We start from the raw sequence: 23,657 nt of genomic DNA, 5'->3' as shown, positions 1-23,657 counted from the left end.
AATGGAGGGGGGCCAAATCTAGAATTTTCCTAAGTATTCGGAGAAGGGCTGTAACAACAAAGGAGTGAGCAATGGCGTTCAACGTCACAGATTCTCGCCACACCGGTAGATGGTGTGGAAAACTTTCTTCTGGCTCAACACTGCATTCTCACACTGACATGCATGGTTCACCCACTATTTATCAACATCCCATAAAATGCATGTGCGGGAAAATTGGTTAATTAAATCAACACAGCTGCTTCTGAAAATTTGAAAGACCACGACCCTCAAATCTAACGGCACATTCCAAAGGCTAATATTGCCATGCCACAATATAGCGCTCTATTCCATCGGTCAATAAAAGTGCACAACATTTTTAGAAAACAATTTTATTAGACAAATTATTTAGACAAATTTTACACAGAAAGCTCTGCCACTTGTAACTGAGGCCTCCAAAAAGTGTTTCTGTATTTTATAATAGGCGATACATCAAAATAGGCCTATTTTAAATACTGTACATAGTTAACCATTTTATTTCAGCTAAAGTCATTGCAACATTTCAGATGTCATTTAGAAAGCTTGTTGTGTATATGTTGTTTTGTCAATCAGTGGAGCCGCGTGGGACTATGCACGTTACAAGGGGCGACAAGCTGTGCATGCTTCCAGTCACTTGCACCCTCGGAAACAAAATGGCCGTTCACATGATAAGAAACTGGTCTGCCTTACACAGTAGACAATATCTGAAGATTTAGTACAAAAAACAGTGACAGTACAAGATGCTCCCTCGGAACAGAATTAGCATCAAAATATAATATATCTGAAGAATATACCCTTTTTTTTTTTTTAAATCTTTCTCCTAAAGCAAGTAACGTGTGTTGGTTCCTATGTTAACCCTAGCCACATAATGAGTAAACTAAAGTAAGTGAATGGTAGCATATGAACACAAGATCAGTGGCGGACCCAAACAGTACTTACCAGAGTTAAAGAAAACAAACTGAAACCTCATTCGACATATATAATTGGTAATAGTATTACGTAAAAAAATATGTGCCAAATGTGGCATCTTTTTTACGATCATCGTCGTCATCATCATCATCATTATTATCTTCTCCATTGCAGTACATCATCAATCTGTACATGTGGCATTGCCGCATAACAAAACGCAGCTCTTAAGAATACAATAGAACCAAACGCTAAATTGGTTAAAACAAGAGATAGTTTGCCCTCTTTTTATGATATTGGACTCCGATTAAGGCCACATCAACATATCTCAGGGGCACATTTTTCCCTTGTCTATAAACATCATCATTGTATTGAATAACTATGCAGCTTTGGAAAACAATGTATTAAAATGTAATTATCTATTTTTACAGCCTCTTAGAGAGTTAGTAAGCCTACGTGTGTTTACCTGGCGGAGGTTTCCCTTTTGTCTAATTAGTTCAAGATACAACGATCAAGTTTAGCATTATACACTGCGGAAGAGGACATGAAAACGCTAATTGCAATGCTGAGGCGCAAACAGTAGGCTGCGCCGGATGTGCTAATAAAAAAGTATAAAATATGGGGCTTATTTACAAGCCTCATGCGCCAACAGCCAGCCACTTTTAATATGACGTACCGGTGGCGAAAGAAGCCTGTAAAGAAGCTTTTGGCGAACAATGCAAGTCGGTATTACATTAAAGCAACCTGCCTTTTCTAAAAGAAAAGAGCCCCCCCCCCCAGCACTATACATATCTCCTGTATACAACACATATTTATACTAAAGCTTTATCAAATGAATTGCAATAGCATTGGTTGCAATTACGTGTGTATTTATACATATACATATGTATATATATATGTACACGTAAATGAGATACTAATTTCTTTAACACGATGAAGGCTTCTGCCCTATGATAAAGTATACTGTACATAAGAAAAGCGTTTTAACACTGTACAATCACATAGAGAGCATATGCACTGTTACAGTGCAAAGTAGATTTAACTGTAGTCTTTACTGGCATAGTAATGGCTTTTTGTAATCCTACAAAATTGCATTCTCATATAATGTGGCCTGAATGGTGTTTTGTACACTGCAGGGCTTGCCTTTGGTCCACAGTCAAAGGACACACAACAGCAGCGGAGCACTGAATGGGAACAGCGGAATGCAGGCAAACGACTGAATTTATTGCAATTACAGTATATCCACCAAATGAAAGAAAGATGGCCCTAGGGATGATACAGAGACTAGTGGGTGAGAATGAGAGAAGAGAGAGAAATGAAAGGAAGAAAGATTAAGATAGGAAAAAGGACGAGCCTTGTGGAGGGAGACTGGGAACAAGAGTGAAGGAGAGTGAGATAGCAAAATAGAGGCTAAAGGAGAGAGGATGAGTGAGCATCAGAGATAGATGAAGAGAGAGTGAAATAGAAGAAAGGAAAGAGAGGCAATAAAGAGAGAGAATGTTTGCTCAGGAGAGAGAATTGAAGGGATGAGTGGTCAAAGAGGAGAAACGGTTAAGGACAGGAAGAGACGAAAGGAGAGTGGAGCAAATGGAGGTTGAATAAAGCACTGGAGATGAAGAAGAAAATTCAGCGAAAGGAAAATGAAAAAGTGAATCAAAGAAGAAAGAGAAATAATCAAGAAATTAAGACCGGATGTAAATAGACACAACTGTACAGAGACCTTGGGAGGGTTGGGGAGAAGGAGATTTGTTGTTACTAATCCTGATTTATAAAATTACATCCATGTTAGTCCCACAATATTACAGTAGCTCCTTGCAAAGGGAGTCCTAAAGGAAAAAACAGTGAAGAAACAGTGATGCTCATATAGAGGTGCCCCGGTCCGGATCATTGCCAAGATTTAGCCCTAGAGTTGGAGTTGGCTGGTACGGAATAGACGACATTGTTTTGATAGGACTTCTGAAAAAGCCCCCATTAGGCGCCCGGTGCCTAAAAGGGCCAGTTCGGTGCTCAGGCACATTGCCAAAGGAGAAGCCAGAGGCAGCTTTAGACGACAGCGTGCGGCTTAGAGTCTGAATCTGCTCAGGAATGAAGGTTGTGGTTGTGATGTGTGTGTTCCTGAAGTCACTGATTTGCTCCAGCGCTTGGCGTGTCGGCAAAGTATCAATATCCAATGGCGTCAGATCGATGGAGGACGTGGAGAACTGTTTATGCGGACTCTCCTCGTCTGTGCACAGGCTGTTCACACGTCTGTGGAGATGTTCCAAGTCAATTTCTTTGTCATCCTGAAGAAGAAGAGAGAAGTGGTTGCACAGTATTCAGTAGGAACCAACAACAACTGAAACTGTTCTGTAAATGTCAGCCATTTGAGTTATTGGAGCTCATCATTATCAATAACTACTTCTGCAGAACTTCCTATCCTAACCCTGTGAACACTTCAAAGATTTTCCAGCAAGCTACATATTATTTGGTGATTTTTCCCAAGATAGATATTTTATGTATAGCATGATTTTCCAGCAACATTCCTCATCCTCTTTGGCTAAATAAATAAACAATGTTGCCACTACAAATGACCACTCTTGGTGCTGTACTAAATCGGTAACTCATTTTCTTTAAGACCACAGACAAATGATTCGGAGTTTGCATTTGCTGATTTCAACTGTGGAATGGAAAGACATTTCTAAAGTGCATGGCTACTCGAGAGCATCCCAGCGCTAGTAGCATTGCAATTCCAACTGTGATGTTGATAATATGATCAAGACTGTATGCCAAGGGAAAAATGTGGTTCCCAGCAGCCACTCAGGCACTGAGAGACCACATTCATTAGCTGAGACACCCGTTTGCCACCGGAACCCGGTGTACATTTGTAAGGTCGCCCTTCTGTGAATTCAGCAATGACACTTGGGCAGTTACACCACACGGGTTGGGAAAAACAGGGTGCCCTCACCAGATTTTACACTGTTTGCCTCTCCATTTTGTATTATAGTGTATTTTGTGTTACATATTCCCAGAGACAACTAGCCGCATGTGGTGCACAGTGCATCAGTGTGATCATTCATATATTTATTTCATTGGTGGCCTCAGCTCCTGTGATCAATTGAACCCTTCTGTCAAGCTGTCTGCATACGAATCTTGAAAGATTGGATCTTCTGCCCAGCTAATGGAACCTGAATCCCATTTACACCCCATCTTCACTGGATCAATCTGATGACAATTAGTACTCTCATTTGTGCAGGAAGAGCAAACCCCAGATTACACACTATATGGGCAGGAGGGTGCCCTTCTACAATGTAGTATGACAGTCCACTGTGAATGTGAAATTCCACCCGATTGGTGAATTGTTTATAGAAGTAAGTGAAGAATGACCCTTATGGTGGAGACAGCCAGGGTTCACCAAGTTTGCACATATTGGCTTACCCTTACAACTGGAAAAAACCCTTTGTTATTTGGATATTCTCTCCCTTGGTAACTGTGAAAGCTAAGATTCAGTTATGTGGAAATATGAAGTAAAGAGAAATATTAGTGAACAGTGCTTACTGGTAATCTTCATTACTCTGAGTTTTAGTCTTCTTTGTCTAAGTACTCACTAAGAGCACCTGCTCCAGCAGGCATGTTTCTACAAATTCTCCATTTCTTCTGCATACTCAAATTTTGCTGGAATACGCTCTATTCTCTTGTTTTACTTAGGTCCATTTACCCCCTTTCTATCTAGATGAGTTCTTCTTCCTCCTCACTTCTGTGCCATCCTCCAGACATGACAACGACACATGGAAAGAGCAAATATAGGACTGAAATGAGTGAGAATAAGACTCAAGGTAATGAGGATTACTGGTAAGGAATTGTTCTTTACCTCCAATCAGCCTTCCTCGTCACAGTCCTGAATAACTGAGGTGGTACCAATCAATGCTTTTTATTTAGAAAAAACTGTATATATCACCCAAAATTTCCATATTTAATAAAAAGTTATTAGAAACTAGAAACAAAACAGCTTCTCCACATGCTATTTTAGATTGGTTACGCACTTGTAATTGATAGCGTTGTACAAACGTATGTGGAGCCGACCAGGTTTCAGTCATCCGTACATCTTTCAGTGAGGCTTCATCAGCTCAACATGAGTCTTCTGTAACACAGTCAGAGCCAACTGATGTCCCACAAAGGAACAAAAGCAAAAGGCAGAGGTCTATGTTTTTCAAAGCTTTTCAACAGTCTTGCTGCTAAAGGCTCCAACTGAGAAACTTAAGCCCACCTCTCTCTACATGCTCAAAGAGTTACCAAACTGCCCTCTCAAGGATGGAGGGATAGCTCCAGTAAGAAATTAACCGTTCAGAAAGGTAAGATTCGAAGAGTTTCACATGACCAATCCTGCAAACCATATGAAACAACTAATTTAGCTATTGCAGTGTTTCTTTAACACCTTTAATGAAGCTGGACAACTAGATATTGGGACATTTATTGCAATTTCATGGGAACATTCTTTCCTATGAGACCCTAACTGCTCAATGTCTGAGCGGTTAGTGCCATGAAAGGCTAACTGTATAGAGCTTTGATTAGTGGTAAGAATACTTGATCCAATCGAATTCGGAAATGAGCTCCAATGACCTGCTTATTCCCCACTTAAAGCAAAGAGGACTTTTCCCATCCAACAGGAGTCCATGTTGTTGTAGGGTTGTGCATACCGGTTTTGTTTCCTCCTCAGCCATTCATCTAAATGTGGAGAAACTCTAACTTCAACCTCATAAAATACACTAATAACGGTGCCGATAACTTCGTTAAGACTCTTGGAGCCAATGCCAGGCTGACGGGTATTTCTGCAGGCTTGTAATTCGAGCCTTGGGATGCAAATCTTAGAAAACGACTGTGAGATGACAGAATTGGAATGTGCAAATGTGTGTCTTTGAGATCTAGAGTTGTCCAAAAATCCCTTGATTGGGTAAGTGGTAGCAGAGACTGTGAGGGCACTGTTCTAAATGACTTGGTTAAGATGAATTTGTTGGCTTGATGTAGATTTAATACTCGCCTGTACTCTGTACTCTCCCGACAGTTTCTTGACCAGAAATAGCAATAGATAATACCCTTTGAACTCCCTTCCTGAAGGGATCAATTCCATAGTTCGTTTGACTACCATAGTCTATATCTCTGATAAAAGAATTGCTCATGTTTCTGGTTGACTGGGACTAGGCATTCGACACAAAAATAAGTCTTCCTTTGGAATCTCTGAAAATCGACTAGATGACCTTTTCCTATGGTTTGAATCACCCAATCGTCCTCAAAAATACTTCAAATTGCCTTCCAAGTGTACCCCATGATGTTCAACAGTTCTGACTTAGTGGTTTAGCAGGAGGATGCGGTGGGGGGGGGGGGTTTAGAGGAAAAGGAATGGACTGCTGTTGTGAGGAATTCTTTGGGGAAAAGATCCCTGTCCCCTCACTGACTGCAGGACCTCCATACAGCTGGATAAAAAGGGAAGATGCCAAGATTTACAGACTGGTATTGCTCAAACAAATACCTCTCCTGGGCAAAATTAGGCATTGGAAAGTCTAAATTAGTTGTGGCATATTACAAAATCTCCATCTGGGCACTCTGAGTATTTTTCCCTCTGGGTAGCTTTCAGCCCTTTTTATAAACTTGATTTTCTTGCAGTTGATCACGTTGTAATGTTTGTGCCATGGTCTAATCAATCATAACTTTTAATTGTCTTTCTTACAGAACAATCTGTATGTCCGAAATTCCAAGTCCGCCCATGTTGGAGAGACATGCTGCCATTCTGCTAATCACTTTGCATCTCCCTTCTCAACAATGTTGACTCATACGTGTTGGTCATATATAGGCAAATACTTCCTGCTAATACTGTTGCTCAGGAGCCTATGAAAATGCAGCTTGACTTGTAGCAAGAAATAGAACTGCTGAGATAGGTTAAGCAACCATGCCCCAGACCCTGTCATCACATTTTGTTTTACCATCTAGCTGTAGTGGGAAAATGCCTACTCTTTATACAACAATCAATGTAAGAATCTTCAGGAATGTCCCATGTCTGCTGACGCTTTGCTGTGAAGACTTTCAAGTCAAATGGTAATTTTATAGCAGAAAACCAAAACCTGTCTATCCTTTGGAGACAGGAAGACACAGGATGTGACAAGGGTATGCATAATTGAAACTGAAAGAAAGTCAGCGGAGCTCAAAAATAAAAAGGGGAGAGAGTGTATATCAACAATATTTGAGTAAATTGTAAATTTATATGAGAAGAAAGGGGGCAGTGGCAGAGACCTGGCTAGGGTAGTGTGCACACTCACGTAGTATGGTCTTTGAAAAGGAAACTCACAAGGAGGTAGTATATTTTGACTCTGAAAGGAGTATTTTTTAATCAAATTCAAATAAGGCCAAATATTGATTAAAGAGTTTGTCTTTACAAGGAGTTCTCAAAATGCTTTAACCCTTTTGGTTCAATTTATCAGTTAATTTTCTAACTTAGGTGCTTTCTTTACATTTCATTTGTAGGGTATGTATTTTTTGTTGCTAATATACCAGTTCCAAAACACTTAAAATTAATAGTTGAATTCTTGATTGGAAAAGGTGGTCAGAACCTTCTAATCAATCATCAAAAAGATTTGTCAAAAAAGTACTTCCTGTAGTCGAATGTATCCTTTATATTTGTAATTTCTATTATGTGTAATATTTGTACATGTTGTAGTTTACATATCAACATGCCATGGTTTTTTGTCATTTTGGGGTTATTTTAGTAAAACTTTCTCTGTTTTTCTACATTTGTTTGGGAATTTTTCTTGTGTTGTGTCTCTACTTTTTTATTGTTTTGGGACTGAGTAAATACTTTACACATTGCCTGTAAGTTATGCCTGTCCATGTCATAACTACCAGGGGTTGAGCTCAGGTTTATTTAGTGGCTTTAGTGTTTCACCCAGCAGGGTTTGTGATTATTTCTTGAGGTGGGTAATGAACCCCCTCAACGAATACTCCGAATTTCTTACAAAGAGTGGTTATGCAGTAGTTTAATGTGGGGCATTGATTCTGGAGGCATCCATAAGCACAGAGATAGTTCTTGACACAAACCTAATACCTGAACTTTCAAAAAGCAAAGCTTTGTCCAACTCTCTGTGAAGGAGAAGGACATAATAGAGCTGCTCCTTGCCCTGGAAGGAGACGTTTCTCAGAGTTCAGCTCTAAACAAGATGACAACTACACAGAAACAATCATGTGAGCAGTGGCCACAGACTGTGTGTGATGAGTTGGGCTCATTAAACGGAGGTGTGATTAGGTCCTGGCGGTCCAAGACCCTTGTGAATGGTCACATAGGTATATTATGTGGCTTACCATGGCCTGAGTGTGGCATAGCTGGAGCAACCAATAGAGAAAAGTGCTTAGAGGTTTGTGCTGCACTTATACTGTTTAACAAAGGAGGTTGCAAAAGCAGTACAATTGCAGCACTATCCATCTTTAACAGTTCCTACTAAAAAGTAAATATTCTCTTCAGTGGTGTTTTATCAGTTATAATTTGTTTTAAATGAAAAGGAGAAATACTACTTATCTTTAATTTATATTTAAGGTGTCTTTCCATTCTAAGCTTACCCAATAGAACACTTTTTTTTCTTTGCAATGTAGTACCAGTTCTCTATCACCCATCCCAATGTTAAATGGAACTCTATTAAAGGTGTAGACTTAAGCCCTGCTATGTTTCAAATGTGTACGTCCTTAAAATGGAAAGCTAGCCATTTTAAATCTGCTTTTTCAGAAGCTAGAATATGTTCAGCTATAGGTACCCTTAAGTAACAGACGTTGCATTAGATATAATTCTTTTTACAAGAACATTCAACAATAAATATGAAAACATTATAAAAGAGTGTATCAAAAGTCTGATCTCATAATCTCAAAATGTACGCCCTCCGCCACAAAACCTCCTTTTAGAGCTAAATGCATAGCTACACACTTGACAGTGGCCATAAGAAAAATATCCTGTGGTTAGTGGTGGAAGCCACGTTCTTTCTACTGTGTTGGCGCTTTCAAAGTAATTTTACATAGTGTAGCTTTTAAATTGGTCAGATTTATAAAACTGGTCAAATAGTCCCAAAGCCGTCATTATATAGGGTGCTTTTTTTCCTTTGAAAATATTGGCACCCATAATTTATGAGATCGTTACGTTGTAAGGATTATGGGCCATATGTATCATTCCAAATTGCGATCGCAAATGCCGAAATTCGCAGAATTTCGGCGTTTGCGATCGCAATTGGGCTTAGTGGTATTTATGAATGAAAAACAGCCTTGCAAAATAAGGAATCGCAAATTTTGCGATTCCCTATTTTGCGATTGCATTTAAGGAATCGCAAATTGCGATTCCTTAAATGCAATGTAAGAAGCACAGAAAGAGTGCAATGTGGCCTTAAGGAATCGCAAATTACCACCAACTTCAAGCTGGTGGTAATTTGCGATTTCTGTCAAAAATGCACTTTTTTGCATTTTTCAAAGAGCCATGTGGCACACATACATGTCCTTTGGGTATGTATGTGCACCTCATGTGCACACATGCATATTTCAGGGGTGCAACAGGGTGTCCTTTTGACACCCTGGCACCCTTGAAATTGCATTCTTAATTTGCGATTCTCTAATTGAGAATCGCAAATTGAGAGGCCCATAGGAATGAATAGGGAGGTATTCCTTAATTGCGATTCGCAATTTGCGATTCCCAATTAAGGATTATCTAGGATTCGCAAAATTATTTGCAAGTCCTACATACATAGCATTTTGCGATTCTCAAATAGCGATTCGCAAAAAATCGCTCTTTGAGAATCGCAAAAGAACATTTTGATACATATGGCCCTTACTCTTTTAAGGGGGGATTTTAATTTTAGAAGTTTGTAGCCTCCTGGGACAAATCTATTACTGATACATTTTTTCTCTTGTAAAAATGTGTTCTGCAAGCAAGCTTATTCTGGGTCATAAAATATTCCAAATACAGCCTGTTTTCAGTTATTATTTTGGGATGACAAGAACAGGCATGGAAGATTGAATCTGAGGCAGTTTATTTTCTAATAATGTGAGTGTCCATCTTTCCATTCCTAATCTCTACTTTTGTGTCAGAAAGCACAATTTTTTTCAGATATTTTTTTCATCATTAATCTTGTGTTATATGGATTATTTATTTTATTCCACGAACTCATCCCTTAGTCTTGCTGTATGATTTCAGACAACAAACATATATTGCCTATAAAGTGTAATATGAGAGTGCCAGAAGGGCACATTAACTCCCTTTAGCACAAATTAACCACTTGTGCACTAGATGTGCACCACCTCTTTGAAGTTCACTGGCAGTGTGCCTACTGCTGGCCTCTTTGCTTCTGTGCTTCTGTCTGTAATATATCATGGCCACACCCCACTACAAATGAGGGAATGACCCGTTGAGATTGCACTGTGCTCATTTAGCTGCATCCACAATCCATTTTACAGAAGGGGCTGTAGAAGCATATGCGACTCCTTCTGTGATACAAAAGTGTCCCAAGGGTACAAAAAAGAATCAGAGAATGTTGTATAATAATGCCACAGGTTAAGATTCACTGATTTGTCTCAGTCACAGTCTGAAGAGCCTACTGCCCAACAGTACAATTAGAAGTACTACCGTAGTATTACTGCTGTACTACAAAATACTTTTCACAAACCTACGCAATGAAATCTCCACCTCCATCTCTCTTATATTTTCTATGCAGCCAAATCCATCCCAGTTGTGGAGCACTATGCCCCGAATGCAGAGATTACTGCACATGTAAGCCTACATTTTATTTGTAAATGTGGGAAAGGCGGAGGAGTGGCTGGTTAATGAGGAATACTTATTACTAACTTGGAGGGTTTAGGGATGAATAAAGAGAGGTTAAGAGAGGGTAGAGGAGGGGTTTGGGGAGGGACAGATACCCACGCCCAAAGGAATAAACCTAGTGCTATTCACAAACTGTACTTCTAGGACCACTACAGCCACAAAGGTCCAAAACAGTTGTAAATACTGTTCTTCACCAGACATGGCCAACTACTGTAACACCATTCCATAGAAAATAATGGCAGAAAGGATCTAAACATACTCCAAAGTGTAAGAGTAACTTTACCAATGAGTAAATCAACACGTGAAAATGTACCTTTGTGAATGGAGCACATAATGTTTGCTACCAGGTGACAATGACTCTTGTACCTAGTTGAGGTAGTCAATGCTGTCAGAGAAAAGTTTCATTCTTAGGCCTTGATGGGCTACAGGGGTGCTCAAGAATATCCTGCTCCGAGTCAGCCAGGAGAAGCACGCACACTTCAAAGTTCTTTGGAAGAGATATATTTATATTTCTAGGAGGAACTGTCTCTTCAGCAGGGTGGAAGACTTAAGATTGCCTTCATCGACTCAACATCATATTTTTCTACCTTTTTAACACAAACCAATGTTTTTGAAGTACGTCAGACACAATCCCAACAATGATGACATATTGAATAGCTTAATGAATTTGATTTCCATGTGATGAACATTATTGAAAACAGTGCCGGTGTTTTCAAGTTGTGGGCACCAGCACTAACGTTTGGTGACTCAAAGACTTATTTTTCATCATCGGCCTTTGATCAAGAGTAGAAGAGAGAAAGGCAGAAGATAGAGAAAGCAGAAAGAATTTAGAAAAAAGAAAAACATTGACAAAGGATGAAAGTTGAGATAACAGACAATGGAATAGTGAGACAAATAGGCTGGAAATGTAGGATGTCTAAAGAAAGATGCATGGTGAGGTGTAACAGCATGACTACACAGCCTTGGCATTTAGCAATCCCAACATTTGACAGCTCTGGCAGGCTTCTAAGAAATATTTTTTGGCCCATTCTCTATTTTGGGGGGAGTTTACAAATTTAGACTGTTTTAGAAAGTCAGATTGCCAAGTTTGTAGCCATCACATGCACTGCTTTATTTAAGTTTAATGGATTGAGGCCTGGATTTACTAAGATTTCATGGCATGCGGCACAGCAAGGGAAATTGCTCTTCTGCACTGTATGAAAGGGAGAGAACAGAACTGTGCCATATTTATAATGATATGGTTCAATTCTACTCCCTCCCTGCAATGGTATAGTATGGTCCCTAGCAAAGATATGTTAAGGTCAGAATAGTTTTTGTGCAGGAAGTGGTATCTTCTCGCACAAAAGTTATCCTTTGAGGCTTACTCCTCTTTGTATCTGTGTAGCAAAATCTGTTTTTCAGTGACTTTGGTGTTTTCTGTATGATTAAAGATTTGCCACTTAATTCACCATTTGCAGATTTTAACAAAAAAGTTGTTTCTAGCTCAAACGGATCAAAAGTTACTAAAACTGCAGTGATATGCGCTCCTGTACAGTGGATGGCCCTACACAAACTTTCCCCTTTCAGCTGCTTATTGCTGTATTTGTGTGCAAATGTGGTACTTATGAGGTGAAAGCATTGCCCAGACAGTGGTCACATGTAATAATGTCAAAATAATAAAGTAATACTATAACAAAATGTGTGTCATTACACCGCATTATTTGATTGACAATTTAGTCAACCCTGCTGCATCATAATTCTAATGGCCCTGATAACTGTTGCATGGATGGTGATGTATGCAAACTGTCCGCTCTTTGATGGAGAAAATGGTTCAGTGCATTGCCCTTCTAATATGGTTTTCAGGAGCACTCTGCAACGTCATATGTAAAAAAAAAAAAAAAGATAACTTTCACAACCCGCCTTTAAATCACTACTAAAATAGTTTGCTTTTTAGTATGCACCAAGAGCAGGTGGTTCAATACACACGCCTTAGTGTATTTTGTGCAGGCATTAAGTATACAACTTGTACATACCTAATGCAATGACAATTAAAGGACATGGGGTTGCAAAAGTGAATCTTCTCAGCAGAATGCCAGAGGAGCGACCAATGACATGCAATGCAAATGAGGGTGCTACCAATAGTGGTATAACTTTCTGGGTGGTCACAAAACTATGGAAATTGAAATGGTGTTCTAAAACTAAATAAATACACATACCTGAGTACTGTAAGCATGGGATCCTAACCCAACTACTCCTACTTTTGCAGATTATGTGTAGGAAAATGATTTGTGGTAAAAAATGTTTAGAAGAAAAATTAACGTTTGTGGGGGAGTTCCGAGAATAATTAACAGGCATTAAACCATGCAGGTGTGTATGATGAATGTGGTGTTTTTTGTGTTATGTTATTGGTGTTTTTATTGCATTCTGATCACACCTGAAGGTAACCAGGCGCTCTGTAGCCACTGTGTGAGACCAGCCCTGGAGGGCTTACTTGAAGAGCCAGGTCTTCAGCTTCTTGCGAAAGTCAAGAACCGAGGAGGAGGCACTGATGTGTTGTGGGAAGTCATTCCAGCCTTCCAGAGCCAGGTTTGAGAAGGCGTGCCCCCCCGCTCTGCGTCTGTGTATATGTGGGGTGTGTGCTAGTGAGAGACCGGCAGGAGAGAGTGTCTGAAAGGTTGGTGGAAATTAATGCAGTTATTGAGGTAAGCAGGGCCTCTGCTGTAAAGTGCTTTCTAGGTGTGGGTGAGGAGTTTAAAGTGTGTATGCTTGTGTATCAGGAGCCGGTGGGGTTCTCTGAGGTGGGAAGTTGAGGATTAAGGCTAGGAATACATTTAGAACATGACCCCATGTCATCAGTAATGCCGTTCTACAGCCTTGGAGTTGCCTCTATCATCCTCTTGTTTTCTGGAAGTTGTAATCCTGGCACATTTCAAGTGAACTAATTTGACTAACACATCTGAAAACCAATATTTGTAAAAGGAACATGCATGACCCAAAGAAGCTGTCTCTTTTAATGTTGAGTTATCTGGTAAACTGATTTTAAAACTAGTTACCCTGGACATTGCACTTGGATTTTGATATGGTTTAGACTTTTGGGGTACAGAATGAAGTCTGGATTGTTGGCTATGTATGCTCCATGGATGTTTAGTGGAACAAGGGTCACATGTTTAGAAAATATAATATTTTACATGTCATATGTACAGAAGCACATTTTTCCTTTGCTGTAGCCATGATGTGTTTCCAGGCCAGGGGCATGAAGTTTTTTTTTTCTTTTTTTGGTGGAAGAATTAATGAGATTTCTGGTTTTTACCCTCGCCAAAGTTTGCAAAGTTAAATAGTTTCAGTTGAACTCTGCAATGTGACATAATATTCTCTGCCTGTATTATGAGACACTGTTCACTCTGATCAAATCCAGTCATGAATAATATTGCATGCTGATTTTTTCTTTCCAACTTTACCTTTCGATGAGGTGCTATGTACGAGGTGAAATGCATGCAGATGTTTTTCCGTTTGTATTGTGAATTGTCATATCAGTTACAATTTGCCACCCAAATGTAACAAAGCCTATCTGCAAGCTTCGTAAGGTTTGCCATATACGTTTGCCAAATTGGTATAGAAAAAAAACGTTGTAACTTAGCTCACCCCTAGTCTAGACCTCCCTGAAGACAAATCTCACTGTTTACCAGATAACACACATGCATATTCTAAGAAGAAAATAGATTCTGAGATTGAAACTGAAACTTAAAGTGTAGTATCTTATTTTAGAGCCTACAGCATGTAATAAAAAGGACCAGGTAGAAAAACCTTTCTACAATATCGTCTTCCTCTGTTATGTGTTACCAAGCACACATAATCTGAGGGGCATATTTGCAATAAAGTGGTGGAGCGCGGGTTAGCTCCAAAATAGCTAACGCCGCGCTTCATCCCTGTAGAAACACAGGTTTGCGAAGTATTTACAAAAATATGGTGCACCCCTGCATTTCTCCCTGTCCTGGCGCTAAATTAAGCTGCATAGCGCCAACGGAGGCCCCCTATGCACCATAGTGCAAGGGTGCCTGTGTTGAAGGAATGATTGTTTATGTGCAGGAAGGGAAACTTTCCTGCACATAAACAATCATTCATGGTCATTTTGCTGTTTCAATGTGCGATGCACAATGCAGCACATAAAGAATGGTGGCGTTAAGCCACGTTAAGTTGTTTAACACCGCCTTGTAAATAAGGCAAAGCCCTTATCGCCACAGGAACATCACTAAAAGACGACAGGGGCTTGTAAATATGCCCCTTAGTTTTTACTCTTCAACATTTATCATGATAAAGAGATTGTTACATTTGAAAAGCAGATTCAATATTTGGAAAATGAGGACCAGAGTAAATGGGTGCTTGGAGGGTTTTCCTTTGTTAGCGTGTGAACTCATGGCTGCTAAATCATCTTGTCTAGTGACTTCCTTCTCAACTGTACTCTGAGCTAAACAGTAATAGGCTTTCAGAAGATTGGAAAAAGTTCTAAATTTAGAGAATTCACATACCCTGCCTTGAACTGTTGTGACAGAAAGTGGTTTGGTCTTTCAAGGCCTATTGTCTTCTACATATTTGGGGGTTGGAGGGGAGAAAAGAGAGGAAAAATCATTAACATGGTAAATTATATTTAACTACAACTATTGAAATAAATCAAATTAATATAATAATAAAATTGTATTACACATGGATTCTCTGCCTGTGGATCTAGAAAATGAGAAAACAATTCATTAGATATATGAAAAAAGACCAAGTCAGGTTGATTAGATAAGTTCACATCTATTTCTTGTTGATAGATAAGAAAGGCAGGTATTGTGATTTTTAAAATTTCAGTCTGTGTAGACTCGCAGCTTGTGATAAATCTTTTTAGGCTGATTTATAACACTGATTACCCATGGATTAGCAGTATAGCTCCACAATTCCCAAAGGATCTAAACAGTACAGGGTTTGATGTATCAAATAGTTTTCCCTACTCTCTATCTTTGGAAAAATGATTTAGTAAATATGATCCATAGTTAAGGATGTGTCAGAAGATGCAGAATGTTGTTAAAAAGTGAGAGTGAATCTCTAAAAAAAAAGTATTGTACATGTAATAGTTTAATGTATGGAATAATATCCTACTTTTTGACATTCTGGTCTGGACAGTGCCTATAAGGAATGCTAGTAAAGGAATTGAAGTCCTCATTTACGTAGGGCAGTGCCACAAGCCTTCCTGCAGAGCTGCCCTACATCAAAAGAAAAGGGCAGGAATGTGCCGCATCTATGATATACGGCGCATTTCTGTCCTCTTTTAATGCGCTGGTGCTCAAATGGCTGCCTTGTGTCAATACAGGCAAACTTGCAACATGGTGCAAAGGTGTCTGCATTGAAATCAGCTTGTTTTTGTGGAGGATGGGAGAATAGAATCCTGAAAACTACTTTGCTGGAGGGGTCAGGGGTTAACATTACACATATTTACAAAATAAAAACCTTGGAGCAGGCCAACACTATGCAAATTTACCTGCCTTTTATGCCTGTTACGCTTCTATTTGTGTGTTGAAAATGGTTTTCCCGTTTGGCTACTTACCATCAGTAGAGCTGTAGAAAAAAGCCATGCCTGAAGCTCGTCTCATGGGAAATGGAACTGTACTGGTCCAATGAAAGGAGATAACCTCTTTGGATTGGTAAAAATGCTTCTATGACATCATGTGGGGTCTTTCTTGAGGCTACGGTATGGCGAAATTAAGGCTTAGCATTGTTTTTGCTCAGTTTTCACTAGTGGAGACAGATTGAGTAGAAAATGTTGTGCTAGTTCCTTGTGACTTTTTATGTAAGGTATACCCTTGCATGAAAATTCACATGAGACACTGCCAGAGTACATTGTGGTCCAATCAATCAATCAATAAGCTTTATTTCGACAACTCGTGCCATTAAAAGCAATGTTACAATAAAAAACTACACTATATTTAAAATTATAAAAACATATCAGAAAATAGGTAGCAGTTCTTCCTTGAATGAGAGCCAAAGCATTTCAGCATACAGAGGAAATTGGTTGCTAATTGGAACACATTCCATCATCCTATTTCCACAAAAGATACTCCAAAAACGTTGCAAAAAACAACCAGAATGAACAATTAATTACAGTAAAAGAAGGTTATGACATAAGCAAACATAAATTGAATCTAAAAAGGTGCCAAAGAAGCGCATCAAATAGAGAGAGGGCCAATTGTTACGTTGGTGAGGGTTGAACATCTCTGCAACTAGAGCATCATCTATGTGTAAAACAATACTGTAACTAGACCCCCAGATGAAGGCTGAACACATTATTTATATTCTTTAGTACTTTGATTACTGTTGATGAAACAGGGCTGTGAAAAGACTCCTGAATTGAACCCAAACAGTTTGTTTACACATCAAGGGTGTCACTAGTCACACTTGGAGTATACATCCCGACTCTTAACACCCACACCCGACCCAAACACTTGGCTACAGAACATGCATTTAATGGCCGGGGGTCAGATCTTAGGATTCTATGTGCAGTACAACTGCTTCTGGTCCTCATCAGCGTACAGAGAGGTTTGATCCACGTCAAACGAGGGCCAACGTAACCAGAGCAAGCAAACAGGGAATGAGGAACAGTTTCTACAGGGCTATTGCAGACAAGACACAAGACAGCCGCACCTGAACTGAAAATAGCGTTTCCTATCTAGTGGCACAGTGATAGTGTCCCAACAGGGTTCAAAGAGCTGCAGCATTTGAATTCCAGGAACCTTGCAGTCAATGTTGAACTCACCACTGTACGTGCCTCACATTGGGTATCCATAGTCACTAATATTTTTCAGCAATTCTGCTGATGGGGTGGGTTGGAAAGTTGGATTTTACCAAAGTTCCTCATTCCTATATCAAATAGTAGATTTTTGACATGCTGAAGCCACTCAATTTATTCGATCTGTCAGCATCTATGATATCCACTAATTCTGGTGTAGACCATAGCCTTCTACAGAATAGTAATGCCACAGTCTAACTTTAGTGGCAGGCACCTTCCAATCCATATCTAGCAGCAAATTACTGGTGGAGGGAGGGTTAGGGGGAGGTGAGCCAAGGTTCAAAGGAACTTGTTCCCTGATTTTATTAAAGAAGAACAATTAGAAAACTGGAAGATTTCTGAGCCATGTAAAACTCAGTCCAAGGCATTAGCATTGTAGATCTGTAAGACTGGACCAATTGGTTTACCAAATAAACTACTATGTTCTTGGACTAGGGCTACAGAAATCTGCCTATTCTCAAGAGACATTGAGTCCACTTGAAGTTTTCCTGACATTGTGGAGGACAGGGTAATGCCCAAATAGTTAGGAAGACCTGCCCTCTCGAGTGGCTAGTCCCCCAGCAATACTCCTCCCTTGTACGATCTATCACGTTAGAACAACATATACTTTCTCTTTGCGGCATTGAACTTGAGGCCTCGCTCTCTGAAGAACTCCTCACAGTGGAGCAGCGCGCACTGCAGACCGCCAGGTGTTTCCAAGATCAACAGGCCCATCCACAAACAACAGTATGGATGCTTTTGTGCCAGCCAAAGTGGGGGCATCAGTTGGGAAATGAGAAAGAAAAAGAACAATGCCCTTAAGAAATAATAAAAACAAAGTGGGGGCCCAAAACACAGCCTTGGCGAATGCTTATTGATTTTAACTTCTTTTAATATTCAACTTTATTTAACTTTTATGTCAAAGTTATGTTTATTGAAGTTTGTGTTCATCAACAGTATAGGATAGTACCATCATTACACATCGTGCAGAGAGCATTGAAGGTGGCAGTGGCACACAAGATATATAGAGTTGAACAATACGTAGGCGGTCACCCAGCCCCTGTCCCGTGATAGTGCTTACTGAAAAGGTGCAGTTTCTTTCAATAAGGGTCTAGGGGTAAACCCTGGCGGTCCATGTTGAAATTCAAACAATTTATGTAGGCGCCCATCTTCCTTTTGTGATGGTACGTCCCCATTTCCTTCCAACCAGAAGGTGCTGCAGTAGATATAGTAAAAACAAACAACAACAAAAAAACTACTCCCAACTGCGGAGGAGCAAAAAAAGAAATACTCTAATCCCTCCCCCCTCCCCAATAATGGCGGCGGCGTGGTGAAGTAGACTTATTCACTGTAAGGTAAGAAAAGGTAACTCAGTACTGGAAGAGGTGTAGAGCTGGTTGGAATGGGGTATCCTAGGATGTCCTTAATGTGTGCTAGTATTTCTTCCCAAAAAGGGCGTATAGATGGTCAGTCCCACCAGATATGCTGAAAGTCACGCAAGAGTCCACAACCCCTCCAACATTTGTCGGTAGTGTTGGGAAAGATCTGTTTGAGCCGGGATGGATAGAGATACCAGTCCATCATGGTCTTAAGGTGAGCCTCCTGTAATTCTGTGGAATGATTAAACCGGGTGATGTCAGTCCATAGATGAGCCCATTCGGTGTTGGAAATGTCGCACCGTATTATTCCCTCCCACATAGTCATGTAACGTGGTCTTGGAGAGAGTGTGGTGGTGAGTAATAAGTTATATATAAATTAGATCACCCCTTTCATGGTGGTGGTTTTGGCTAGGATGGACTCTTTCGTACCTGAGGCGTGAGAGCCTAATGCATGAGCTGAGGGTAGCGATAGTGTTCTGAGTTCCCCAGGCCATAGTCCCGCTTGCAGTTGTCAAAGGTGAGGGGATCAGAGTTATGAAAGAGGTGCAAGGCATTCTCCTTCGCTCCACGCATCAAAGGGTCCCTCTTGTAAGCCAGGAGGGAATGCTGGATTAAAATGAAGTGGCGTAATGGCGAGGGGAAAGAGGTCCTTCTGTCATCACCAGCGACCGAGTCCCACACTTTCAGAGTGGTGCACGTGGGGGTGCTGATGTACGCGTTTTTGGGTCTGTCTTGCTACCAAGGTAAATCCCAGATAGTCCTCCCAGTCACACTGCGATCCATATGTAGCCAATATTTATCGGTTTCCTGTTTGGACCACTCGGTAAGCACCCTCAGTTGGGCCGCTTTGTAATATAGTGTTATATCTGGGAGTCCGCTTGGGGACGACGTAGTAGGGAGAAAGAAGTAGAGAAGCTTAGGGAGTAGTGTCATCTTGATGGCATGTATCCTGCCCAACCAAGACAGAAAGAGAGGTTTCCATTGTGTGAGTCTCGTTTGGACACGGGCAAGAATGGGGGGGAAGTTAGCCAAGTAGAGTCCCTCTAACGTAGGTGTCAGGTGGATCCCCAGATATTGTCTAGAGGTAGCGGACCATTGGAGGGGAGTACGAGGTTGGAGTCTACGGACCAACGCCTGCGAGAGTGTGAGGTTAAGGATATACGATTTGCTAAGATTTATTTTAAAGCCCGCTACCGCTTCAAATCTGTCGAGTTCTAATTGTAAGGGTGGAAGAGATGTAGCGGGATCGGAAAGTGACAGTAAGATATATTCCGCAAAAAGAGAAATTTTATGAGAATCGCCAGTAAATGGTATACCTTGGACGGCAGGGTCCAATGGCTCAATGCTAAGGGCAAAGAGTAGGGGTGAGCGGGGGCACCCATGTCGGGTGCGTCTAGAGTGGTAAAAGGAGGATGAGTGTGCTCCATTGACCTTGACTTTGGATCGGGGTTGAAGATAGTTAGCTCGAATCATGGCAATAAATTGAGGTGAAAATCCGAAGCGAGTGAGAACATTAAATAAGAATGGCCAATCTACCCTGTCGAAGGCTTTTTTGACATCTAGCCCTACAAATACTGCGGGGATACATCGTTTGTGGGCCTTCTTTATTAGGTGTATAATACGGTGGGTATTATCATGTGTTTGGCGACCTTTGATAAATCCCGATTGGTCCGGATGTATAAGATCGGGCATGAGATCATTCAGACGTCTAGCTATGATGGAACAGTAAAGCTTCGCGTCAAGGTTCAACAGGGCAATAGTTCGGTATGAGGCACACATGTGGGGGTCCTTCCCCGGCTTAGGTAAGGCAGAAATCAACGCCTCAGCCATAGATTCTGTGGTTTCGCCCTCCTCTGCCATTCTATTAAAGAGTTGTACGAGGTGGGGAGTGATGTTAGGAGCAAAAGTTTTGTAGAAGAGGGCGGTATAGCCGTGTGGACCCGGGGCTTTGTGTGGTTTGAGCGCCTTGAAAGGCAACACTGACGTCTTCGGCGGTAATGGAGGCAGTAAGTAAATCGTTCCATGCAGGAGAAACCTGAGGGAAGTGTAGGGTCTGTAGGTAATCCTGCTGGGCATTGGGATCCAATGGGTCCCTGGTATAGAGTGCTTCATAGAATTCGCCAAAGCGCTTGGCTTTTTCCCTGTCATTATGTATGAGATCCCCCGTAGGTCCCCATATGCCTCCCACGTATTCCCGCTCTCGCTTACCCTTGAGCTGCCGAGCCAGGTGTTTGCCAATCTTGTTGCCCTGTGAGTAAGATAAATGACAGAGCTTGAGGAGGGTAAATTCTGCCCTATTATTGTAAGTAGCTCGCAGCTTGCCCCGCAGGGCAGTCAGGTGGCGGAGAGTCTCTCTTGTGGGGTTTAGTTTGTGTGCACACTCAGCCAAGGTCAACTTCTCCTCTACAGCTTCCCTTTCTCTGGTGTGCTGTGCATTGAGCGCTGAATTAAGGGTAATACATTTCTCCCGAAAGACCGTTTTGAACGTGTCCCAGGCGGCATATTCCGATGTGTCCTCTGATTTATTAAGTTCGAAAAACTCAGTGATGGATTCTCTCAATTTTGTGCAAGAGTCTTTATCGCGCATGAGGGAAGTCGGGAAGTACCACCTGGGAGTAGCTGAAGCAACACTCCCCCAAGACAGACATATTGAGAGTAAGCTATGATCCGATACTGGGATAGGAAATATTTTAAAATCTTGCAGGATGCCCCTCAGGAATTGACTAATAAAAATGTAGTTCAGTCGGGAGTATGTACGGTGAACATGAGAGTAGAAATTATAGTCCCGGGAGGTGGGGTAAAGAGTACGCCAAGCGTCGAGAAGGCCCATGTCATGGACACGTTGTTGAGTGTCAGCTGAGAAGAAACTTAGTTTAGAGCAGTGTGAGTGTGTGCTGTCTAGGTCCGTCTGCCAGGTCAGATTGAAGTCGCCCATGAGTATCATCGGCCCCTCCATGAAGTCCAGTGCCCTCCCCAGAAATGTGTTCAAGAAGGGTGTCTGCCCAGTGTTGGGTGCGTATACTGCTATGAAGGTACAAAGTCTGCCCATTAGCTGGCTCTTGACCATAATCTATCGGCCATCCTTATCGGTCTGAATATCAAGTGGTTGGAATTTTGTGGATGAGTGGAAGTGTATCGCCACCCCTCTGTGTTTCGTGGTAGCGGAGGATCTATAGGTCAGGGGGTAGTGTTTGTGTCGGAGACGCGTGTCCTCAGCTCTAGTGTGTCTCTTGTAAGGCCACTATATCAAGGTGGTGATCAATAATATACTTTCACACCTTCTGCCGCTTTTGAGGAGAATTAAGCCCTTTAACATTCTAAGTTCCAATAGTGATCGTCATGGTGTGAAAGGGAAAAACATCATCACATTAGAAGCGCTGCCTGCCCTAATATTCCTGGAGACCCCACTCGCTATCCAGGGGGAGTCATCCCTCGGTCTAGTGTTACCTAGTGGTACTCTGAAGTAGTGAAGCCTAGCTGAACCAAGCATTAAAAAGCCGCCGCATTACCCTCCCACCCCCTCCCCTCAATGCCGAAAGAACTTAAAAAAAACAGTAACAAAGGATGCGATAAGAACATCGCAGCCAGGTCCCCGATGAAGGGTAGGAAAAGCCCTTCAGGGACCAGGGGGGAGGGTGTGTCCAAGGACCCCGTCCGCGCCCAACCCGGTCACATTGTGGAAAACCATGTCGGTGCGGTTAGGGGGTGGCCTATGCGGTAGAGCCATGATCAGTAGGCTCAAGAATGGAGGACCCCTATATAAGCAGGCAAAACATAGCATATTCCCCCCATTGTTATTGTTGTAAGACAGTACCTTGAGCGAATGGTTCATATAGAAGTCCAAGTCACAAGAGAACGTAGAGGGGGGAATTCTTTTCTGCATTACAGACAGGAGGAGCACGGCTGACCACCCTGTGCGGATCCCGGTGGCGCGGTGTGAGTAGAGCCTGCGTCTTTCAGAGGGAGGCCTAAGAGCTGAAGCCCCTCCTTAAGGTCAGTGATATGGCGTTGTTTGTTATTCCACTCAAAACTCAGTCCAAATGGGTAAGTCCATCTGTACCGGATCTTGTCGTCGCGGAGTTTCGTAGTGATGGGCCTGAACAGCTGCCTTCTCGCTAATGTGGCCGGCGCCAGGTCTTGAAAAATAGAGCAGGAGTGATTCTGGAATGATACGCTTCCCTTCTACCTGGCCGCCAGGAGCACCACCTCCTTGACTTTGAAAGAATGGAACTTGACAAGGAAATTGCGTGGAAGTCTCTTTTCACCCGTCGTCGGTCCACCCACCCGATGGGCGCGATCCAGTTTGATTTTGAAAGTGTGGGGACTCAGGATGTCTGCGAAGAGCCCCTCTAGGAAGGCGTCCAGGTCAGGGCCCTTGCTCCCTCCTCCAGGTCTCGTATGTGGAGGTTTTCATGTCTGGCCCTGTTCTCTAGGTCCTCTGCTTTGAGTTGGCTTTGGTGGAGTTGTTCTTGGAGGGTCCGAACAGTGCCGACCAGGCCAGTGGTACGGACGTCGCAGTCCTGAGTCTGCTTCTCCAGGTCGAGTACTCTCATGCCCACAGAGGTGACATCTTGTTGCAGAGAGGACAGTCTGTCCGTAAGATCAGATCGGAGTTGCTCAATCGAAACCTTCATGTCTTGGCTGAGATCTTTCCGGAGATCTGACTTAAAGTCCTTAAACATGCTTATGAGATCATTTTTGGTCAGCGCCATGTTGTCCATCGCTTCTGCTGGGCACAGCGAGGGGCATGTGTCCGCTAGCGCAA

The 23,657-nt window shown here is 41.7% G+C and overlaps 1 protein-coding gene across 1 annotated transcript in view; it reads right to left on the bottom strand.

The window, feature by feature from the left end:
- Positions 1–352: 352 nt before the first annotated feature.
- The window catches only part of GRID2 (glutamate ionotropic receptor delta type subunit 2), a 2,613,212-nt gene continuing 2,589,907 nt past the window's right edge, over positions 353–23,657 (bottom strand). The window contains exon 16 of the mRNA XM_085641143.1: positions 353–3,203. Coding sequence (XP_085497269.1) covers positions 2,781–3,203 — 423 coding nt within the window. The 3' untranslated portion in view covers positions 353–2,780. The remainder of the gene's footprint in view (positions 3,204–23,657) is intronic.

The sequence above is a fragment of the Triturus cristatus genome, chromosome 2_2 (assembly GCF_964204655.1).
Source record: "Triturus cristatus chromosome 2_2, aTriCri1.1, whole genome shotgun sequence".
Lineage (NCBI taxonomy): Eukaryota > Metazoa > Chordata > Amphibia > Caudata > Salamandridae > Triturus > Triturus cristatus.
Note: the sequence above shows the minus strand (reverse complement) of the source record. Positions and strands in the feature narration are given on the sequence as shown.